A 24,066-nucleotide genomic window follows, 5' to 3' on the forward strand; every position below is an offset into this window, starting at 1 on the left:
CATAAACATCCAGAGGCATGCATAAACATACACGCCAGCACATGAACACACACACACACACACACACACTGGATATCTCTGCCCAGCAGACCCATTTGTCTTTCTGCCTCATTATGTCACAACATAGACTGTAATGACACTTGAATGTCCCTGCATAAAGACATTATAACACCTGGCTGACACTCTCCTCCAACACCTCCTCTGTTATTCTCAGAGGGAATAGTTGTCAATAATAGTTTTTAGCATCCAGGTCTGCCCTGGGGGACACCGGTTCACTGGGTCATTTTAAATGGGATGAAATGATGTGCACTCCTGAAGTTCAGCTGATTCCTCATCCACGTTTCCCCACCCAGCCCACTGCTCTGGAGATAATTGGACTCCTTGGGATACATGCGAGTCAGTCTGATTTATGATCGCTGCAATCAAGTCCTGCTGCAGTATATGCAAACACACACACACACACACACACACACACACAAAGACAAACAAGGATGCACAAACACACATACTACACGAATGCAAAAACAGGCACGTATGCACATGCAGATGAAGTTAACTGCATACCGTGACAAATGTTAATCTTCCGCCTGAATAGCTTCTAGTAGCATTTCGACACTGAAACTGTTGCCACCCATGGACTGGTATTTGACAGAGGGCGTGTGCACGCGCACGCGCGCCATTGTGAGTCATGAAAAGTAGTTCATTTGGACTTGAGTGGACTCTGTCCCCCCCGTTTCTCCAGGAGCGGTTATTGTTGTCGCTGCTCCCAGCCCATATCGCCCGAGTGATGAAGGCGGAGATCATTCAGAGGCTACAGGGACCACGGGACAAGGACTTTGGCCGCGCTGAGAGCACCAACAACTTCCACAACCTCTATGTCCAACGACACACCAACGTCAGGTAGACGCCTCTATCCCCCCCCCTCCACGCCGCTCTGACGCACTCAGTTAATCCGGGTTTCGGTCTGGTGGACTCCCCTGGCCGAGAGGAGCTTTGAAGTAGAAAGTCGAGTTGATCGTACACACACGTGACCTCCTTCGGTAGATTGAAAGAAAGGGAGCTGCACTCCGCTCCAGGCGGCGCTCACAAGGCCAGTCTGATCACGGTCGGGCAACTGCAGCTGGGGTCTTGGGTTGTTGATGGTAGCCAGTCTGGCATGGTGGCTGTGTAACTGAGAGCCAGGTCGGCGGTTTGTGGTGGCGCCTACAGAGACGTGTTCGTGCGGCGTATTTTGGAAGGGTGTTTCCCGGAAGTAGTTTATATGGGCTCACTGGGATTCTAGCGTGTTCTGCCCGGATGTGTTTGTCTCGCCGCCGAATGAGAACGACTCAGATCAGAGCAATATCAAGTCCATCTTGCGGGTCTCCCTTCTGTAGTTTGTCCTGGGTCTCCGTCTACCTGAACCCAGACGAAAAGTCCCATTGTGTTTCACATGTTTGCGCTTCCAATTAAATGACACACTTATTTTTACTGCAGAATGTAATTGCCGACGTGACATTGATTGGTAGTGTGCGTAGATTTAGCTGATTTGGCTGAAGAACCGACGACGCTTAGAAGCACCAGCTGTGACTAATAAAAGCGGGTTTGAGTTGTGCATGTGTTTGCAAACTGAATAAGGCATAGAGCCAATGCGCTGTTGAAAAGAAAGAAAACGTACTGACACAAGGAGGAGACGTCCGGTGACGCTTTATAGAGTGCGAATAGAGTGTGAACCCACCACAGCTTAGTGAACTGAATTAGGCTGCTGCTGGGGTCTGCTGGGCGCTGTCCACTTTCTGGTGCTGAAGGGCCATTCTTCAGATTGACCCCTGTCCATGGTTCTGAACAGCTAATAGGAGGGAGGCTGATAATTATAGGAGTTTTACTGTGTTTTATTTTTCTTCTCCAGGTTCTCTCTCTTCCTGCTGGTCTCTCTCGCCCTCTGTCCTCATCTCTCTCTCTCTTTATTTTAGTATTCCACATAAAAACAGTGCATAAGAACCTAAACATGTGTCTTTTATTGTGTTTTTAAAAAATATATATTTTAACCTCATTCTCTTCTCGCCCTCTTTTTATCTCTTTCTTTCTCTCACTCCCTTTCTTCATCCCTCCCTTTCGCTCTCTGTCCCTCTTTCTCTTTTCAGTATTTTGTATGCAGACATCGTAGGGTTCACTAAGCTGGCTGGTGATTGTTCACCTGGAGAACTAGTGCACATGCTCAATGAACTGTTTGGCAAGTTCGACCAGATTGCCAAGGTAACACACACACGCTCACCCAAAAGCTCTGTATACCCTCTCAGATATTGGCAGTAATACTGTCTTATCTGTACACACAATGGTAGTAATACTGTCTATCTGTACACACAGTGGTAGTAATACTGTCTATCTGTACACACAATGGTAGTAATACTTTCTATATGAACACACAATGGTAGTAATACTTTCTATATGTACACACAACAATAGTACTACTGTCTATTTGTACACAACGGTAGTACTCCTCTATTTGTACACAATGGTAGTACTACTGTCTATTTGCACACAACGGTGGTAATACTGTCTATCTGTGCACACAATGGTAGTAGTATTACTGTACTGTGGGACTTGTCAGTTGGTGATCTGTCTCCAGTGTGTTCTCCAGTGGTCTGGTTGTTAGGGATACACTCAGTTGAGGCTACACGTTTGGGGCATAGCTGTAAGCGGACCGACCTCCTGTGTGAGTGTGTGCTGGGCCCTCAGTGTGAGAGAGGTCATTACTGACAGACCACGTAGGTGGATGGCTCTGCTGAGGATGTACAGCAATGCCCACCACAGGCGCTTTTCATATCTGACATGATCTTCCTTTCCCATCCCCCATCCCAATTCCATGTCCCCCATCTCTCTCTCTCTCTCTCTCTCTCTCCCTCCAGGAGAATGAGTGTATGCGAATAAAGATCCTGGGTGACTGTTACTACTGTGTGTCGGGCCTGCCAGAGTCACTGCCCGACCACGCACGCAACTGTGTCAAAATGGGACTGGACATGTGTGAGGCCATCAAGTAAAACACCAGCTCTCTGCTTTCTGTCTGTTGGCCTCTCTGTCTCAAACACACACACACACAAATGCTAGTATACAGGACAATGTAGGATGGGGTGTAGCTATTGGTTTGGAGTATTTGAATCCCAGAGCCGACAAACCCGTCTGTCTATCTACACTTGAGCAAGGCCGTTTTAGTTATTTATGAGGCTGTACAAAAATGCACCCTCAGAAATGAGTATAACAAAAACTTGATAGAAGATGCAAATGCGTGAATCAAGCAACAACAAAAGAAAATGCAGATCGGGTGCCAGAATGTTGCTTGTAACAGGATAGAAAATTCTGAAAAACAAGCAACATAGTCTAATTCAGCCACAACAACTCTGAACATGCCAGATATTATTGTTTTCAGACGTAAAAGGAGTTAATTTGGAATTAAACTATGTACCTTGTTTACAACATTTTGTCATGTTAAGCAAAATGTTGTCACCCCATTGAGATAATTTTTTATTTGCTTGATTCATATTTGTTAATATCATTGTTTTTAATGACTTACATTTGAGGTAAAAATAAAAAATTCCAGTACAGACTTACAGGAACCATTAGGGCTAAGATTTTACACATTGGCCACGAGATTTGAATCAGTAACCAGCATCTTCTGGCAGAATTATTTTGTTACTATGATTCACGACATGCTTATGCTCTTATTAGACTTTTTAAATGCTTGCACAGCCCACCAACGCAGCTAGAGAAATAGACATTATTTCGGCTAAAGCCAAAGATGACCCATACTTGGTGGGTGGCAGCTGTTAATTTGAAGCCCTGGTTACCCTCAAGAGTGGTTTATGACCTGGCCATAACACCACTCAGGGAGAGTGGGATACACAAAGAAATACATTTTCATTCCAGTTCACTCCAGAACACATGTACTTTACTTGAATTTGTGTGTGTGTGTGTGTGTGTTAGAAACAGAACAACTTTGACCTCTGGCATGCACATATATGCACATGTGTCCGCTGTGTGTGAGCTGTTGTGCACACGCTGTGTAAAATTGAGGTAATAAGATAATCCTCTCTGTGGGCTAGCAGACAAAACACACATTAACTCACTACACAAACACACACACTGACACACTGCACAAACACACACACTGACACACTGCACAAACACACACACTGACACACTGCACAAACACACACACACTGACACACTGCACAAACACACACACTGACACACTGCACAAACACACACACTGAGACACTACACAAACACACACTGACACACTACACAAACATACCTACACCCTGACACACTACACAAACACACACACTGACACACTGGACAAATACACACACTGACACACTGCACAAACACACACACTGACACACTGGACAAATACACACACTGACACACTGCGCAAACATACATACATACTGACACACTACACAACACATTACCATGCAGACACAATAAAACACACACACATAATAATTTAGTGTCTTCAGAATTTATTCAGACCCCTTCACTTTATTATTTTTTGTTGTGTTATAAACCTCATTTTTAATTGATTAAATATATATTTTTGGCCATCAGTCTGCACATAATACCCTTATAACGAGAATGCTAAGACAAGTTTTAGGAAATTTGTGCCAATTTGTTGAAAATGTATTATTGAAATATCTCACGTACATAAGTATTCAGACCCTTTACCATGACGCTCCATATTGAGTTAGATGCAACTTGACAGCTGACAGCTCATGAGACGATCATCAAGGAACAATGTGAGAAACTGCCCAAATTTAGGTTTGCTAAGTTGGTGGAGGCCAACTGAAGAACACTCAAAGCTGTGATCTATGCCAAAGGCACATCTACTGAGTATTGAAATAAAGGGTCTGTATATTTCTGAAAACCTCTCCGGAGAAAACGTAATTATTTCGCACCTACACAATGAAGTGGACGTTCATTTCGAGGAGTGGTTTACCTTTATGTTAGGAAGGTACGGGATGCTACGGGTGTGGACATCAACATGCGTGTCGGGGTGCATTCTGGGAACGTCCTGTGTGGCGTCATTGGCCTCCAGAAGTGGCAGTATGATGTCTGGTCACACGATGTCACGCTAGCCAATCATATGGAGGCAGGGGGCGTGCCAGGGTAAGATCCACCAACATGGTGTCATTTTTCAAATATTTCCAAAGAGATTATTATTATTATTATTATTATTATTTAAGCCTCATCTCGTATATCTCTTCCTCAAACTCTTTTTCTCCGTCAGACGGGTCCATATCTCCTCTGTAACATTAGAACATCTGAAGGGGTCCTATAAGGTGGAACCAGGGGAAGGACAGACCAGGGACTCCTACCTGAAGGAGCATGGGGTTATTACCTACCTGGTCATCAACCCAAAGGTGCCACATGGTCCAAACATTACAGACAGAAGCTATGCCGGGAGCTTGAGTTCATACACTACTCATATGCTGGTCATACACTGCCCCTCATAAATCACACAACATACTGCAGTACATCTGCTGGTATCGAGCAGTACATCTCATATGGACAAAGAAAAAAGCTTGAATTCTCACCACCCTGATTGGTTCTCCAGGCTGAGAGGCGGAGCCCGCAACTGTGCACGCGTTCTCGTCCGTCATTGGACGGAGGGAAGATGAGGGCGTCGGTCAGGATGACTCGGTACCTGGAGTCGTGGGGGGCAGCGAAACCCTTCGCTAACCTGCACCATCGAGACAGCATGACCACTGACAATGGCAAGATTAACACTACAGTGAGTACGCAAATAAACACACACACAGTCACACACACACACACACGGAAACACACTCGCGCTCATGCTAACCTCCCCTTCTGGGGTTTTGTTTCAGGATGTTCCAATGGGCCAGTATCACTACCAGCGAAGAGAGAGGTGAGATTTTACCCATGCAGACCGTCTATCCATTACATCCTCATTGTTTGTAGACCAGGACGCTTGTCGCTCCATTTGCGTTGCTGCACTATGCTGTTTGTTATACAGGAAAGTGTCCCTCTTCATTGTTCCTATATGAACAGTTATGAAAGTGTGTCTCAAGTTAAGATTGTTGAGGCTTAACCTTGGTTTACGGGTACCCATGGCAACGGGGTAATTGGGTGCCTTTTGAAGAAGTTTAATAATGCTGTGTGATTTAGCCTAATTTTAGTTTTCTGTTATAAGTATGTGGCAAGAGTAGAATCTATAAAAGACATACATGTACAGGAGCTCTATACATACTGTAGGCAGCCTCATGGCCATGGCAAGCCAATTAAAGTAACAGATTTAAAATGACACCGTTGTCTGAAACATGGTTGTCTTTAACCACAGTTTTACTCGGGGTTGGGTAGGTTACTTTTAGAATGTGATCCGTTACAGTTACAAGTCACCTGTCCCCATTTGTAATCAGTTATGTAACTTTTGGATTCAGTAACGTAATCTGTAACGTTACTGAATCCAATCTGAGATTACTTTCATATTAAGAGGCATTAGAAGACAAATAGGAATATAATCAACTGAACACTTTTTGCAGGATCAATCAATGTTAAAGTTTACATAGCTGGTCAAAAACAGAATTAGCATTTTACCTTATGAGTTCGGCAAGGGTTTCTAAACTATTTTCTTTCTACTTGATTGGGCTACATCTCTACATTACACACTAAGATATTCAGTCATTCCAATTTATCCAATAACCCTTGATCTTCCAGAATCTGACTTAATCTGAACATAACCCAAAATGTTAGCCTATTCTAATATTTGTGTTTTATTCATTTTTTGTATTGCTTCAAATCAAAAACAGATGGCGATTGCTCAGAAAGGTTATTGATATTATTGCATATAAAAATCAAGATGTTCGTAGCGTTTCACACGTACACAAAATTTGTAGTGATTTGACGTTTTGCTTCACAGTCCACCAACATTGTCAACAGTGTCAAATATTTTCAGAAGTATCAGTTATCCGGTTGTAATATTTTAGCTGGTAACGCTCTGGTTATACTGTAAATGTAACAGGCTTGCTTGCACCAGATTTGACTGTAACATGACTGACTTTAACAAGTCTGAGTGTAACAGGGTTGACTTTACCCAGGGTTGACTGTAACAGGGTTGACTGTAACATGGCTGAGATATTAGGGTCGGCTGTGGGTATTAGGGTTGACTGTAACAGGGTTGACTGTAACATGGCTGAGATATTAGGGTCGGCTGTGGGTATTAGGGTTGACTGTAACAGGGTTGACTGTAACATGGCTGAGATATTAGGGTCGGCTGTGGGTATTAGGGTTGACTGTAACAGGGTTGACTGTAACATGGCTGAGATATTAGGGTCGGCTGTGGGTATTAGGGTTGACTGTAACAGGGTTGACTGTAACATGGCTGAGATATTAGGGTCGGCTGTGGGTATTAGGGTTGACTGTAACAGGGTTGACTGTAACATGGCTGAGATATTAGGGTCGGCTGTGGGTATTAGGGTTGACTGTAACAAGGTTGGCTGAAACATGATTGATTTAACATGGTTGAGGTGACTGTGTTGTCTATTAGAGTTTGACTGTAACATGTATTATCTAATAGGGTTGGCTGTAGCAGGGTTTTGGATTTCATCTTAAGAAAGCAATATGGACAGGGGGTGTGGACATCTGTTTAGTGTAATGGAGGGACAACTGAAAGTCAAAATAATTCCAGATATCTATCTACTGCTTGGTTAGCAGTGTTGGGGGTAACTGATGTTTATCAGTATACAAGGACACAGCTGTTTTTTTTGTTCTTCATTGCTCACTGCAAATGATCTGGTAATGAAGTCTGTACATATTGACTGTTGAATCAGCCTGGCCTGAAAATGTGGAGCCACTTGCAATACAAAATAATGTATTGATTTAAGAGATTCTTGATTAAAGAACTAAATGCAACTATTATGTTTCTCATTATGGTCTATGATTACCTGAGATAAAAGGATTGGTCAATCCTGCTGTACAATGATTAATGATTGATAATGTTATAATGCTGGTGACTGACAACACAAAACACCAGAATGTGGAAAAGCAATAGAATCTGCTCATCTGCTTTGAATCTATTGTTTGACATGTTATGTTAAATATTGGTTTATTAAAAAAAAAGATTGCACTTGAATTTTACATGTAATTCATTGAGCCGATGCTGTCATGTCAAGCGTCTGACCGCCACAGTAGCGAGCTGGAACATCACCAGACATCCAAGAGGCCTCTCTCAGGCTTCCTCTGGTCAGAGTGGTCGTATTACCAACAGCCCTGCGCTACCGAAACGAAACACGCCCCACCTTACGTGAATGTTGGCCGGTGGAACAAGCAGACATATGAGCGCGGTACTGCACGTTCACCAGACCCCCCAAAACATCCGAGATCCATTTTGGGAATTGGATCCAAACACCTGGGGCTACTCCGAAGAGCCCCGAGGCTGAACCCCTGAAAGCGCAGGGCTGACGTCACCTCTGGTAGTGAGAGCATACAGTTCTGGGCTGTTGTTCTCTCATCCTCCAGAAATAGATTTAGCCCTTGTTAAAGACCATCATAGGGCTCCTTCTATACTGTATAACCCATTACATGAGCCCCATTCATACCTGGTACCTATGTGTCTTTGTATCTGTGTTCGTCTTTGACCATGTTGTCTTTATTACTTCCTCTCAGAACTAAATCTCAAAGGAGAAGGTTTGAGGAGGAACTGGAAGAGAGGATGATTAGAACCATTGACGGCATCAACTCACAAAAGTTAGTTCTACTACACTCTTACATAATTCAATTTCTGGGCCAGTGACAATCATTTTCGAGCACAATGTGTTTTTGCCATGCTTTACCAATCTGCGTAGGTGCTTCACATTGATGCTGGATGAGGTGAGTTCCCCAACTAAAGCTTGTCGAGACCTTGTGGAAAAGTGTGTTGTATAATCCATTTGTATGAAGCAATTTGTTCAGTACTTCACCAGCAATTATATAACAAGTGGATTTACACTAAATTCAATTCAATTAAACTCAAAATATTTTATTTATCCCTCAAGGGGCAATTATGTTGGCAATATAGTGCAGATATATAAAAAAACGGAATAACATGCAACATCGAAGTTAAAAGCATGGAGTGTAATCAAGCTTTAAAAACCACGTCAACATTGTGGTTTGGAGATGATTGTGAGGTGAACCTGTCACTGAAGTCACTGATGGAGTGCCAGTGTCTCTGTGAATCTCTGCCTGAGTGTCTCTGTGAATCTCTGCCTGAGTGTCTCTGGGAATCTCTGCCTGAGTGTCTCTGGGAATCTCTGCCTGAGTGTCTCTGTGTTGTCCTCTCTGTAGGCAGTGGCTGAAGTCAGAGGACATCCAAAGGATCTCGCTGTTCTTCCACAATAAGACTCTGGAGAAGAAGGTACTTCAGTTCAGTCAAATGTACAGCGAAAATGAGAAAGCACACTCCGGCCCTGGACAAAAATGCTGTGACTCCTCTCCAACTGAAATAGAATGTCTGTGGACGTATTCAGAGTTGGAAGGTGACATTTAAGTGGATGTGATTCGGTTGCATCAACACCGGCTCACGCCGAGTGTGTTTATGTCCACAGTATCGAGCCACCACACTGCCCGCCTTCAAGTACTACATCACCTGTGCCTGCCTCATCTTCTGCTGCATCTTCATAGTGCAGATTCTGGTCCTGCCCAAGTAAGTCAGGCACCTCTGTGTCATCATTTAGTTAATTATCTGTGTCATTGTTTAGTTCATTATCTGTGTCATTGTTTAGTTCATTATCTGTGTCATTGTTTAGTTCATTATCTGTGTCATTGTTTAGTTCATTATCTGTGTCATTGTTTAGTTCATGATCTGTGTCATCGTTTAGTTCATTATCTGTGTCATTGTTTAGTTCATTATCTGTGTCATTGTTTAGTTCATTATCTGTGTCATTGTTTAGTTCATTATCTGTGTCATCATTTAGTTTGTTATCTGTGTCATTGTTTAGTTTATTGTCAGTCATCATTTAGTTCATTATCTGTCATCGTTTAGTTCATTGTCTGTCATCCTTTAGTTAATTATCTGTGTCGTCATTTAATACATTATCTGTCATCATTTAGTTCATTATCTGTGTCATCATTTTGTTCATTATCAGTCTCTACCAGAGCCAAAAGCACTAGAGCCGTAGAGACAGAAACACTAGTGTCTAACAGCATTATTGATTTTCTCATACCCCTTTTTGCAAACGTTGAATGCATTTAGACATGACATCATTATTTTATGACGTGCATAAATCCCCCATCTACACTTTAAACGTACAACATTAAGGCAGGCAGTATTAGGATTGTGTAACATGTTTCCTGAACACATTTTCTTGAGGTAAATCCTGTTATAGTTGGTATGGGTGAATCAAGAAAGATTTACAGACTGCTTGGTTAACTTCTATTTGAAAACATAACTTGTAGTCAGGAAACTACCTCCAAAATGAAGGATTTATGAATATGAAAATTGTATTCTCTGAATTGAAGAGGGCGTTCGAAGGACATAATGAGCTGGAAAGATTATGTATGGAAACGGCTCAGTGTTATTATCCTCTCCAGAGGAATCCTGAAAACAGTACTGTGAACAGGGGTGCTAGAAACCTCTATTGTTTGAAAAGAGAAAACCTAAATGTTGTTAAAAACAAATATATTTTCAACAAAGTTGCGTACAATATAGCACCTCAATATTTTTATTATTTATCTCATAGAGTTTTTTCTGTTAATCTTTATCCCTGGTGTCTATACATTTGGAGGTAAGCATAGATCTCCCTTACTGTATAATAGGGAGAAATATATAGTATATCTTATTTAGTGTGAGTGGGTTATGATTGACTGTTTCAGATTTTTTGTAAAACATTGCTTTACTTCTCCCTACTACTCCAGTACTCATCTGGAGATAGTAGTTAATACCGCTTGTGTGTGTGTGTGTGTGTGTGTGTGTGTGTGTGTGTTTGTGTTACAGAACAGCCGTGTTGGGGATCTCCTTTGGCATGTCTTTTCTCCTATTAGCTTTAATCCTTGTGATATGTTTCTCCAGCCACATCATGGTAAGACATATACACACACACACACACACAAACATTCTCTATCTTTCTCTTTGTTTTTCCCTCTCTATCTCATTCTCTCTCTATATATCTATCTTTCTCAGTCTATTGCTGTATAAAAATTGCTTTATTGCCATGGGAAATATTTGTTGACATAGCCAAAGCAAATGTATTATGGTAATACTAAACAAACACAGACACAAATATTGGTTAGATTTAAAGTGTTGTTTGTGCTCCTCTAGTTGCCCTGTCCTCATGACTCTGGGTTACACACTTGGCTGCTGTGATTCTGGTTAACAGTTACAGGGGTCAAAACAAAGTATCAAAGTTTGTATTGGTTGTAAATTATTAATGGCTCCATACGATCTGAGGGAAATACGTGTTTTTAAGGTGGACATACATTTGACAGGAGGTTAGGAAATGCAGCTCGGTTTCCACCTAGTTTTCTGAGCAGCGTTCACAGTCTCTCATTTCTCAAGAGCCAGGACTGCCTGTGGCGGCCCCTGGATAGCATTGCCATGCCTGCTGAATCTGTCACTGTCATATTTCTTTCCTTTTTTTGGGGTCAGTCACAGTGGTCAGATTTTCTGCCACTGAATACTCTGCTCAAAGCAAAGTAGCCTTCCAGTCTGCTGTTTCTGAGTCTTTCCAGTGTGGCAAATTGTTCTGTTTTGTTTCCTCACTATTTGGTTAGGTCTGAGGGTTTTGCTTTCATGGCTCTCTTTGGGGTCTGTTTGGGTTTGAGAACAAATCCCCAAGACGAGCAGGGTGAGGATGCTGTTCCGTAGGTTCTCTAGGTAACAAGGGTTCTCTATGGAAGGTTTGAGAACAAATCCCCAAGACTAGCAGGGTGAGGATGCTGTTCTGTCGGTTCTCTAGGTAACGAGGGTTCTCTATGGAAGGTTTGAGAACAAATCCCCAAGACTAGCAGGGTGAGGATGCTGTTCTGTCGGTTCTCTAGGTAACGAGGGTTCTCTATGGAAGGTTTGAGAATAGTTTTCCTTTAGGAGGGTGTGAAACTGGGTATAGTCCTAATTTGCCATTGTGTGCATTACATTGGGTTTTGCATTGCACTCTGGAAACACTGTGACAGAATCTGCATATGGTGTCAGTGTTTATCACATTTTGTGAATTCATGGTCAGTAAATGGACCCCACAACTCACAACCATACAGGTCTAAAGGTCCTACACTTGGTTGGGGTATTTAAAGCCGGATATTGTTGTGGATGGTGCTGAAGAACCATATTGCTTCATCTCTTGGGTGATTCGCAGTCACATGAGGTGTTAAGCATTAGGATGAGGTATGTGGAAAAAAAATTACGCTTTAGGGCAATGGTGTCTAGGTAGTGTTACATTTGAACCTTTTTTTTTTTTTTTTTTTCTAAGATTCACTGTCAGGTCCCAGTTTTGACAGAATTTGTGCGGAAGGTCTAGATGCTGCAGTAGGAACTCTAGATGCTAGATGCTCTTTTTTTTCTTCTCTCTGTGTCCCTCCCTCTCTCTCTCTGTGTCTGAAATGGGTGAAGCTGAATGAAAAGAGTTGTCAGAGATAACCTTGGATGTGCTGACCGAAAATACTGGTAATTGTATGGGACTGGGATATAATGGTACTATGTGATATTGAAAGAGAGGAAGGAAGAAAGAGGGAGAGGTGGAGGGTTAGAGAAGAAAAGACAGGAAGAGGATGAGTGGGAAAGATAGAGGGAAAGGAAGAGAGAGAAGGACAAAGATAGAAGAATAAAGACTAAATATTGTTTCTTTTAATCTGTATTTAATGAGCCATCTTCATCTGATTAAAAACACCCCAGTAGCCCCCATCCTGAACTTTCACCCCACCCAGAAAGAGAGGAAGATGGAGATATGATGAGATAGGAGAGAGAGACTATGAATGTAGAGCACAGTACATGCTATATTTGATTAAATGAGCTGCATGGTATTGAAGTCACACCGTGTCATTAATTTCACGGGAGACAAATTCTCAGATCATAACAGCTGTGTCTGTCACACCAACAAAGAAGAACAGAGAACGCTATTTACTAATGACACGACGTGTGTGTGTGTGTGTGTTTGAACGTGCGCCTGCATTAATGTGTGCGTGTTTACATGTGTGTATGGATGCGTTCTTGTCTCAAAGACCGGCTGATAATCCACTCCTTTACCTCTCCAAAGTCTCCCAGTTTAAGTAGTCATTGCGTTCAGCCTGGAACATTCCGTTTGAAATGTCAAATGAAGACAAATACCGACACAAGCACACACTCTGGCTTTAGCTGTGTCCTTAAATCAGCAAGGGGCATGTGAGATAAGCATGAGAAACACTATGGAAGAGATGAGAAAACAGGAATGAACCAGTAAACTACTTTCTCATTCTCGCTGAAGGGTTTACCTCACCAGGGAAGGACTGAGTTGTGGGACAGATTATTACACAACAGGTCTTAAACAATGAGCTGTCTGGCTCTGGATTGTCATGGTGATACCAGTGGATTGGTGTTAGACACAGGGGCGGGACAAAGCAGAGATGAGGGCAGCAAGGGGCAGCAAGATGCCGCTGGCTTCAGGGAAAAGATAGACATCCCTGCAGGTACCTAGGATCCCACTCCCGTTCAATCCAAGCAATGGTTTGGTCTTTTTTTTTTGCCTTTCCCAAAACCTTAACTCTCAACCACTCTGAATGAATACCTGAACGTAGCCATTGCCCTTTTTCTATTTCAACATTGGGTCAGTGGGTCACAGACCCACTAACTCAATGCATGGAGTTATTGCATGGAATGGATTTGTGAGTAAATGCTAGTTTTTATATTTCTTACATTTGCTTTAAACTAAATTGTACCAATAATTATGCCTATATAATTATATAATTATATTTCCCAGAATCTCTTAATACTGTATAACATAGCATTCTGATAGTTTGTAAAGGAAATTATAAACTTGTAATGATATCTAGTGCTCTCTCTTCTGTTAAAGAGATTTTGTGTGTTGAAAGTCAAGATGTTTCAATGATGTGTGCTGGAGTGCAATGGATGCAGGTAAAGTGCTCTGGGGCGTTGAGAGTATTCATGCAGTCGCTGAAGCGGCAGCTATTCTCTGTCCTCTTGAGCCTTCCATTTCATGGCTTCTCCTCACATTATACCACGGCAACACTGGGTTGTCCCTAACTTTGATCACATCTAAAGTAGCTACACATCGGCTAATCTTTAGTTGTGAAAGGTTCCATAGCATGACAAAAGTTCTAAACTTGTTAGGGTTCTCCAAAACAAACTTCTCTAACAGATGATGTCAACTGCACTTATATTGCAGCTTTTCTTCATTTTGGTACTGTTATCAGTAGTTTGTGGTGATATTTCAAAACTCTTAATACAGAACTCCAAATTGATTACACTTGTAACAGAGCTAATCTTATATTCAAAATCACTGATTGTGCTATAATTAGTTTTTCATCACAAAATCATTGATCAAACCATTATTTTTTTTAAATACAATGAGTAAGTTGGTTTAGTCATCAAAACACAACATAATGTAATGTTCTCAATTCAGTCATTGTAACAATGTGTTTCAAAATGACCTTTTGAAGTGCTGAAGGTAATATAGTACAGTATATCACATGTTTTTGATATTAGGCAAAACCCTTACTCTATGCAGCACAACTGACTGAAAATAATTTCCAACAATCTACAATCTCCTACAATCAATGATGCAAGAAACCTTAGTTGTATTTCAACATAAGTTTTTGTCTAATCGAAGGTAACCAATTCTGTAGTGTCTTGTGTTGATTATTTGTACGGTCTTCTATCCAGCACTGACCATTTCCAATAACTAATGAATTAATAAGAATTTACTCACTACTAACTAACTGTGAGGCTGTTTCACCTAGCTCTTTTAAAATGTATACACTTACTGTAAGTCACTCTGGAGAGGGCTTATTCACCAGGCTAGGCAACAATGGTCCGCTAGGTCTCTGTGAACACAGTTTGTCGCTGAAAAGCCCCCTTGCTACATGTTGTTTATTTTAGGAAGCAAGTGCATTTGATTTGCATTTGACTGGGGTTATTGAATCTTGTTTTGAAGTTTAGGATTTACGGTTTAGATCATTGCAATTTCTTGCTTCTTGCTGAGACCATGAAATGCTTTGGTGGTGGCGGAGTGATTTATTTGGTGCGTTTGTGTCTTATAATAGCCGCGGAGAGCTCCAGCGCTGGCGTGATGGTGCTCAGGGATCTGGGGTGGTGAGTAAGAGGACAGGTGTTGGCGAAAATGGACAGGGACTGTCGGAGAAGGAAAATATGGTGTATGTCAAGCGGGGGAAGAATAACGAGGAAGTTATGGGGGAAGGTGGTTGGTAGAACTGAGGCGATGCCTGCCGAGTCACTTTTGCACGGAGGATTCGTGCAAGGTTGAACCAATGAAGGATGAATTGTCTGTTTTCAAAGTTCTGAGGAGTAAGAGGAAATAAAGCAAGGTGGCCAAAGGTCTACTTCTAAGAGAAAGGTGGAGAAGGAAGGTGTGGTTGAGGGTTGAGGATGTTTAGAGGAAGCTTCCTCAGGTGATGACAGTGGAAGTGAGTCAGTGGACACATCACTGTAAAACATCCAGAGTAGAGGGTTGGAAGTGGGTATGTCAGGCGACTTACATGCCCAGTAAAATGAAGACTTACATGCCCAGTAAAATGAAGACTTACATGCCCAGTAAAACGAAGAGCTGTCCGAGCTCTTTGAACCAGCATTTATTTGTGTCTGCCTTATCGATTGATTTATTTCCATGAGTAAGTTAAAGTAAGTTAAAGAGTTGTGGTGAATGAGTTCAGGCAAAGTGAAATGGTTGTTATTATATTTCTACAAGAAACTCAAAGTTATAAGGGCAAGGACGTTACACAGCAACTAGAGTGGGGTGGTACCAGTTAAGACGTCAAAAACCCTTTGGGCCAGTGCATGTCATGACCTTTAATGTGTTTTAGCCTCTGTCTTCTGGGGTTGAGACAGATAGAGGCGACCCACTGCCTGGACCAAATGCCAAAGAGGGCGTTTTCTATCAATGAGGGACATATGTAATTAATATGCAGTACTGTGCCATTTGCAGTGTTTATGGGGAAACAAAACTGGGGGGGGGCACAGATTCTGTCTGGAGGGGGGATCCCCAGCTTTGCCTCTATGTTGTATCCAGACCTGCCCAGGATTCAAACCCGAACCATGAAGAACCTCACATAGCTTCAAGGCAGTTTTTAGCAAGCCTTATTGAAACTCAAGACTTGTGAGACCTGGCAAAGTAAGCATGGTAACGCTAGAGAGTCCACATGGGCCCATGTGAGGGACAAATCCATCTCTGTGGCCAGGATGGACAGACTTTTATTGTTATCAGCATCATTGTTTAGCTGAGGATGTTTATTAATCCTGCAAAATCCAAAGACGGTTTGCTGGAACTTCAGTACGGCATTGTTAAGTGATGCTCCCTTTAAGCCAGGATTTTGTTTGTTATTTTCTGGAAGATGGTGGTCTCAGGAGGATAGTTTTGTCTTGGCCCTTCTGTGGCGGACCACTGGTAAAGTTCAAATTCAACAGTTTTGTAATCCTCACACATTCAATGTCACCAGGGAAATGACCAGATAAATGAATGCCCCGGAATCTGACACTGTGTAACTCTGGATGTTGGTTGAAATCGAGGACAGACTCAGGGCCCAGAGGTTAAACATGCCACGTTGGCAGACCTGCTGGGTATCCGAGCAAAAGGGGGCACCGAGGAGTTCTAGATTTGTGTGTAGATTAGAGTGTCTCTGAAATGGATGGCTCAAACAATTATTCGGTTTGGTAGAAAAGAATGATGTGTTGCCTTTGCTCAGATATGAGCTTACTGGAACTCTACAAGTGTGAGTACGCAGAGAACAACCAATCAGCTGACTGGCAGAGTTGCCTCAATTGTTATTTGGGTCAAACTTGTCAACATCTTGGAATATATTTAGATGTAATAAAGCCTTGCTTGCAGATAGGCGGTAGAGAGTTTAGGCTTTGGTTTTACATTTGGGGTTGGGTTATCTGATGTTTTCATTTCTATTTTATTTGACAAAGACAATTGCGGCATGACCATAAATGGACTGAATTATTTCTTGTTCTTTATCCATGTGCAGAGCAGTAAGTAAGCCTACTCTGTCAGCCCTCATCCTGCCATTAACATCGCACAGACCCAGGTTTTTATAGAGCTGGAGCTCCTGCTTCCTAGTAGTGTTGACATGACTGTTATAGCTCTGTCTCTGTTTAGTCAGTTGGGATTGAGACAGATTTAGTATCCAAAAAAAATGTGTTTTCCTCGAGATTTATGTTCTGCTTTTTTACCAGTTGAATCATGTACTGTGTAGAACACCCCTTAACAGAAGTGTGCCTATTGACTGAAAATAATTCATTTTCACAATAGGGAATAGAAAAACAATCTTTATTCAAATATGGTGATTTAGATGGTGTCTTACACAGACATGCACACTACTGTTCAAAAGTTTGGGGCCCCTTCGAAATGTCCTTGTTTTCGAAAGAAAAGCACATTTTTTGTCCATTCAAATAACATCAAAATGATCAGAAATACAGTATAGACATTGTTAATGTTGTAAATGACTAATGGAATATCTACACAGGTGTATAAAGGCCCATTATCAGCAACCATCAGTCCTGTGTTCCAATGGCACATTGTGTTTGCTAATCCAACTTTATAATTTTAATAGGCTGATTGATCATTGGAAAGAAATCTGTCCAGAAACTAAGAACTTTCTTCTGAAACTCATTCGTCTATTCTTGTTCTGAGAAAGGAAGGCGAAACATTCCATGTGAGAAATTGCCAAGAAACTGAAGATCTCATACAACTCTGTGTACTACTCCCTTCACAGAACAGCGAAGACTGACTCTAACCAGAATAAAAAGAGGAGTGGGAGGCCCCAACGCACAACGGAGCAAGAGGACAAATACATTAGAGTGTCTAGTTTGAGAAACAGACGCCTCAGAGTAACTCAACTGGCAGCTTCATTAAATAGTAACCACAAAACACCAGTCTCAACGTCAGCAGTGAAGGGGTCACTTTGGGATGACGTATGGTACGTAAGAAGTGCCCATCAGGCCAATCCAACTCATGGGAGGAGCTTCAGGAAGCATGGGGTGGAGTCTCTTCAGATTATCTCAATAAACTGACAACCTGTATGCCAAAGGTCTGCAAGGCTGTAAATGCTGCAAATGTTTGAAGGACACAATGATTATTTCAATTAAAATTCACTTTGAATTGGAAAGAAAACGGCAGGAAATTCACTTTTGCTGCTGTATTTCCTATTCAATCTCTTTTCATGGAAAACAAGGACATTTCTAAGTGACCCCAAACTTTTGAATGGTGGTGTACATTTCTCAATCTGAATCTAAAATGTATTTCTCTCTCTCTCTCTCTCTCTCTCTCTCTCTCTCTCTCTCTCTCTCTCTGGTCTCTCCCTCTCGATCTTTTTGGTTTCATGCTATCTCTCTCTCTCTCTCTCTCTGTTTTTCCTAATTTAGTTCTGATCTGATGCTCTAATTCTATCCATCCTTTTCTGTCTCCTTCTTTCGATCTCTCAGCAGGGAGGTAAAGGGTCTTGGTGCTCTCTCCCGTGGCTCCCTACTTCCTCACGCATCATAATCGCCAACAAACCCTGGCTCCGATTGGTCCTCACCATGACAACTACTGCTCTCATACTGGTCATGGCCGTGTTCAACATGGTGAGCAACCAACTTACCGGCATTGCTGGTTGAGCTATCAGGTGTATATGTGTGTGTGTGTTTCTGCATGTGTGTGTTGGTAGGTGGGTTCATGCGTGCTAAAGATGAAATATAGATCATAGATCTCATTGGAATTTCTCCTCACTTCTTTCTACTCTCAACTTTCCAGTTCTTCCTAGAAGATGAGGATCTGACCACACCCCCTAGTCTAAACATGACCAATGACAGCATGCTCCCTGCCAACAGCCCCACCCACCTCACGGATGGAAATAAGTTCTACCTGCCTGTGAGTACTTGCATGGGGCAGATTGGGGTCCAATGTAGTCATAATGATTAATGAGCAAAACACACTTTAGCTTTGCCTGACAGGAATTTTGAGGTTATTTGTTCAACATTATATTTCATAAAGTTATTATGTTGGTTATTATGTATATGCTACTATTATTTTGGTTTTTAATAGTTGGTGTTTGTGTCTGTGTGTATTTGTGTCTGCATGTGTGTATGTGTGCGTGTGTGTATGTGTGTTTGTGTGATTGTGTGTGTGCTGTTATCAATATGTTTTAGTTATATTTTTGGCTGTAGTGGGCTCTAGAAGTGGTCTAGGTGTTTATTTCGAAGGCATCTCAAGAGACTTAAGAGACTGACAGTGCTGAAACCCAAAGTGGATGAAGTTAACTGGAAATTGGCTTGCATCTAGTGTGCTTTTGCAAATAGTGTTTTTTCACTATTACATTGTGACACAAATACACTGATGGCCAGGCGTGCTGCTTTGCTTCATGCACTTCCACATAGCCTGGATAATAACGTCCAGGATCCGCAATATTTCCTCATGAACCTTGAGGACAAACCTAGCCTGGTTGAAAAAATACTGTATATTTTTCAGACGCAATTCTTTACATCTTTTCTGGCTGAGGTTTGTGCTTCAAGAATATTTACAGATGAAATTCTCTCCAACAGTTTTAATTTGTGAGCTTGTGTGCTTCAGCACATATTACATCACATTCTTGGTCTATGATTTCTTTCATGTGGCTCTGCCGTTTGCTTAACAAAGGGTCATCTATTAAAATACAGTTAATGCACAAAGGGGAGATTTGATTTTGAGACCTTATTAGTAAAACGCTTTTTAGGCTACTGAATGACAACCAGATATTTTATGGAAATTTTGTGGAAATTGTTTGATTTGTGTAAATCTGCCCATCCCAGGTAAGCCAAATTCCACTGTCTCCATAAAAGTGTATAAAAGAGGGATTACATACAGACCATCTTTTAAAGCCTGATTCCATTATGGATGGTACAAATTCAGAATAAACCCAATAGCGAAAAAGCTTTGAGACTTAGGAAATTTACAAATCCACAGCGTGAACTGAGACCAGGGGCTTATCGCACGTCCTCAAATTGATCGTTAGAGAAGGGCAGTGCTGGCAAGAACATGCAAGTGTTTTAACGTGGGTGTTGAGCCATTGTGACCTGATGTCATCAACAAACTGGGCTTGTGATGGTTTGTGCTCCCCAATAATGAAACATAATTCTTTCTGAATACAGTATACAATAATACTTTCTGTGATATGTTGTCATGCAATTTCAGTGGTTTATAGAAAAAGTATTAGGATTATGTGCGCCAACTTCGAGGCACTCTTGAAAGTTTCCAGCATAGTCTCACCGTGTGAAATGTTAATTCAACTGATTCGACAGGGAAGAGGTCTGTATAGACAGCGACAGGTATGGTCATCTTGGCAGCATTTTGTCTGATTCCACTTACTGTCTCCCTCCTGTATTCAAACAAGTAGGCCTTTCTTCAGGCAGTGGGGAAACTTTTAAGTCCCAAACCAAATCTGATAGATGAGGATGGACTCAACGACTGATGCTCCATGTCAGGGTTGACATTTAGATATTTGTCCTAGCATCTGAGGTTGAGGGAGATCCTGTTTTCCTAAAGCCAACCACCGCCTCCATGGTTTCGCTGCGCTGAGGTCCAAGTTATTCTGACTGTAGCAGGCCACAAAGAGGTTCAACCTCACTGTCAGTAGAGTCATGGCTGTCTGATGACGCCAACCAGAGTGGTGTCATCTGTGCTCTTGAGTAGTTTGGCAGATGCATTGGTTGAGGTACAGTCATCATTGTGGAGTGCAGCGGGGTAAAAGCATGCGTCCTTCTGCACAGATGCACTACAGGAATGGAGGGTCAACAGTCCTCGGTCCTGAATAATATCATCTTGTTGAACATTTTACCACTTGCTCTTTTTCAAGCCTTGTGTAGTTAAAATGCACCATGATGGTCAACGTTGAATTTGGGTATTTTGTCTCTGAGATCTGATCAACCTAACGTTGTTTGGCTCTTGTTGCTCTGGATTGTCACCTATATATTCATTCCCTAATTTCTCTGCTCTTAGAGAAAACTAGCCAGCTGCACTGTGATTTTAGATAATCAGATTCTCTCCTCTTGGATTTTATGCAATTTGCTCATTACAGCTACTTTTCATTACAGTTGTAGAATAAGTTATTAACACAGAGATGGCATAGAAGGACGTTTGGAATGTAGGGAACCAAGAGGTTGTAAGTTCAAATTCCTGATGAGGATGTGATGAACAATAATTTCTGTATGAATAAACGTATACAATCTTTATGTATGTCAAAGTATGCCAGATATGTCAGTTAAAACATTGTTTTAAGTACTTTTTCTCTGGGTGTCCATTGCATTGCCAAGAGATAGAGTTGTGAATGGACGAATTAAGACAAAAAAACTAGATAAAACCACTGTCAAAACCTCCAGGGGTCTTTTACAGAACGTCTTCTTTTTGGAGTTGAACTCATATTGGGATTAATGAGTTCTGCTCTATCACACTAAAGCCATAATAAACACTGAAAACGGATTCTGTATGTTATATGTTGTTCGAAATTGTCCACTTTTGATCCGTGAACAAAATCATAAAACAGAAAGTCAGGGGGAAAGCATGAGTGTTCAAGATGTTACCTTCTGTAGATCACATTGTTCTCCAATAGACAAAGGTCTTTTGGAGTCTTTAATGCCAGAATACAGAGGAGGCAGTTTAGACAATGATTATATAGCCAACCATTGGTTCTCACCAAACAGTCGATACATCCTTCAATCATAAGTGTGTATCATACATCCTAGCCTTGTATGGTATTGTATGGTATCCACTCATTCAATCCATTCCTTTTTGGGACCCTATCTGTAATTAGGACTAGATGTTACCTCTCTCCTTTTTTGTGTGCAGTTCTGGTCATGCATTGTCAGATCAATCTCATTGCTTTTCATGACCATAATTCCACAAGTTCTTATTTTAATTTTATTCATTTTAAGTGTGTAACCACATCTAAGGAAACATTAGCTCTGTCTGGAAGGAAGGAAAACTATTCTGTCTTGAAATTGATTTACTATTGATTTTACTAGATAACAGCCTTTGAAATGGGCCTAGATGGGGCTCAATAGGCTCGTTACTGGTATTTAACGCCTCAGGGAAATCAACAATGAACAGAAAAAAATTATCACAAATAATGATGTCGACATTGTATCGTCTCTTAGACAATATCTTTTTCTTGTTTTCCACTTTCTTTACCATGCTAACTATCGTATAGCTTTCTCTATTATAACAATGACACCTCACACATCATTAACTTCCTCCATCCAACACTTAAATGTCAGTGCCGTCCATCACAAATAAATCCTAAGGAATATGTTTGTGTCTGTCCTATGTCTTAGAGACACAAGAATACCCAGTGCAAATAGTTTTGACCCACATTCAACCGCTCCCCTCGTGGCACTTTTAAAGCCCTATCCATGTTGTGTAATGTTTACCACCACTATTGGCTTACCTTCCCGGAACTTCTATCGTCGAGCAAACCAACAGCTGGTTTGTCAGGGTCTCATCTTTCAGTAATGAGGTATTAGTATGTCGCTGACGCTGGTCAGTCTCAGCCTCATATCCCGCGTCTCTGTGAAGGTAAACGTTAGAATCCTCTGATGGCGTGTTTTTAGTATCCAAATGGTTTTGCCAGAGCCTTTATTAGTGAAGTGATTCTAAAAAAAAAAAAAAAACATCAAAAGTCTGACTGATCCAGACCGTTCTGAAAGCTACAAATAAGCATTGTTAGACGTTTCCTTTTGCCCTTTTGCCTCACGTCATTCACATAATATGAATGTAGTGCCTCAACATAAAATCAAGATATTTATATGGCTGTCTGTGGCAGATATCTTCAGAACAGTAAGCTGTTAATACGATGTTGCCTAAGTATATTTGCATTTTGTTACAAACAAGTGAGGAAAGGAAAATTACGCTTGAAATGTAAACTCAGACGCCTCCATTAACAGCTACATTGTTTTGCCACTAGGCTGCTACCTCTAATTGTGTTTCACGATGTGTGACAGCTTGCACAGTAATGTGCCAAATCTGTGATTTAAGTTTCATGTCTTTTATTAGTGCATGAGGAGACATAAGGTGAAAGCCCACCATTGAAATTCTTACTTTCACGTGGCTAGATAAAAAATGATGATACTATTAACCGGTATTAATAGAGTATTAACATACATTTTAAAAAGTGTGTGTGTGTCTGTGTGTCTGTTTGTATGGGTGAGCGCCGTTTAGCCAAGTCAGTGTAAGAGTTCAGATCAGGTCATGTGCCATCAGTCTGATGGCTTGCAGATAGAAACTGTCTGAGGGCCACTTATAATATAAGACCATATGCTTTGATACTGCCCCTGTCTGACAGAGAGTAACAGACTGTAGGTGAATGAACGGCGGCTGGGCTGTGAAGGGTCCATTATAACGCTGGAGGCCGCACTCCGGCATCATTTCAGATACACGTCCTGGACCATGTTCAGTCGTGCGTTGCAGCGGCTCCATTCCCGGGCCTGAGATCCGGCCTGTCAGGATGGTCTCCATGGCACCACAGCATTTGGAGAGGACCCAGGGTGGAATGACAAGTTTCATTAGTCGCCACGGGGAGCAAAGCCTTGTCGCACCGCCTTGACAACATTAGCGGCGTTGATGGTCCGTGACCGGGGAACGCCGAGGGAACGCCGAGGGAACGCCGAGGGAACGCAGAGAAGTCTCCACGGTGTTGTCGTCGGCAAACTTGACAGGTGTCGGTGTCGTGCGGAGTCATGCGTGGGTGAACGAGGAGTTAAGAAGAGGGAACACTCCTGGGGTGCTCCAGTGTCAGGGATAAGGGTGGAGGAAGTGTTGTTACCCCCACCCACCCGCAGCCTAGAGGTCCGCCTTTCACAAAGTTTAGGGTCCCGTCGCACAGGGAGGTGTGAGCTCGGAAGAAACAGCGGCATTGAATGCT

General features: G+C 41.8%; 1 protein-coding gene across 6 annotated transcripts in view; it reads left to right on the plus strand.

Moving 5' to 3' along the window:
- Positions 1 to 24,066, plus strand: part of adcy2b (adenylate cyclase 2b (brain)) — a 71,206-nt gene that overhangs the window by 27,359 nt on the left and 19,781 nt on the right. For 4 of the 6 annotated variants that reach the window (XR_002197337.2, XM_020050458.3, XM_020050455.2 and 1 more), the window contains 13 exons: positions 743 to 900; positions 2,124 to 2,235; positions 2,889 to 3,016; positions 4,987 to 5,145; positions 5,267 to 5,399; positions 5,594 to 5,770; positions 5,868 to 5,908; positions 8,665 to 8,745; positions 9,319 to 9,391; positions 9,582 to 9,679; positions 10,970 to 11,054; positions 18,620 to 18,760; positions 18,930 to 19,046. Coding sequence is in view for 5 of the 6 variants with exons in the window: in XM_020050458.3 (XP_019906017.1) it covers positions 743 to 900; positions 2,124 to 2,235; positions 2,889 to 3,016; positions 4,987 to 5,145; positions 5,267 to 5,399; positions 5,594 to 5,770; positions 5,868 to 5,908; positions 8,665 to 8,745; positions 9,319 to 9,391; positions 9,582 to 9,679; positions 10,970 to 11,054; positions 18,620 to 18,760; positions 18,930 to 19,046 (1,503 nt within the window). In the remaining variant the exon portion in view is untranslated. The remainder of the gene's footprint in view (positions 1 to 742; positions 901 to 2,123; positions 2,236 to 2,888; positions 3,017 to 4,986; positions 5,146 to 5,266; positions 5,400 to 5,593; positions 5,771 to 5,867; positions 5,909 to 8,664; positions 8,746 to 9,318; positions 9,392 to 9,581; positions 9,680 to 10,969; positions 11,055 to 18,619; positions 18,761 to 18,929; positions 19,047 to 24,066) is intronic. The other 2 variants (XM_020050456.2, XM_010873230.3) reach the window with 2 other exon arrangements.

The sequence above is a fragment of the Esox lucius genome, chromosome 10, assembly GCF_011004845.1.
Source record: "Esox lucius isolate fEsoLuc1 chromosome 10, fEsoLuc1.pri, whole genome shotgun sequence".
In the NCBI taxonomy this organism is placed as follows: Eukaryota; Metazoa; Chordata; class Actinopteri; order Esociformes; family Esocidae; genus Esox; species Esox lucius.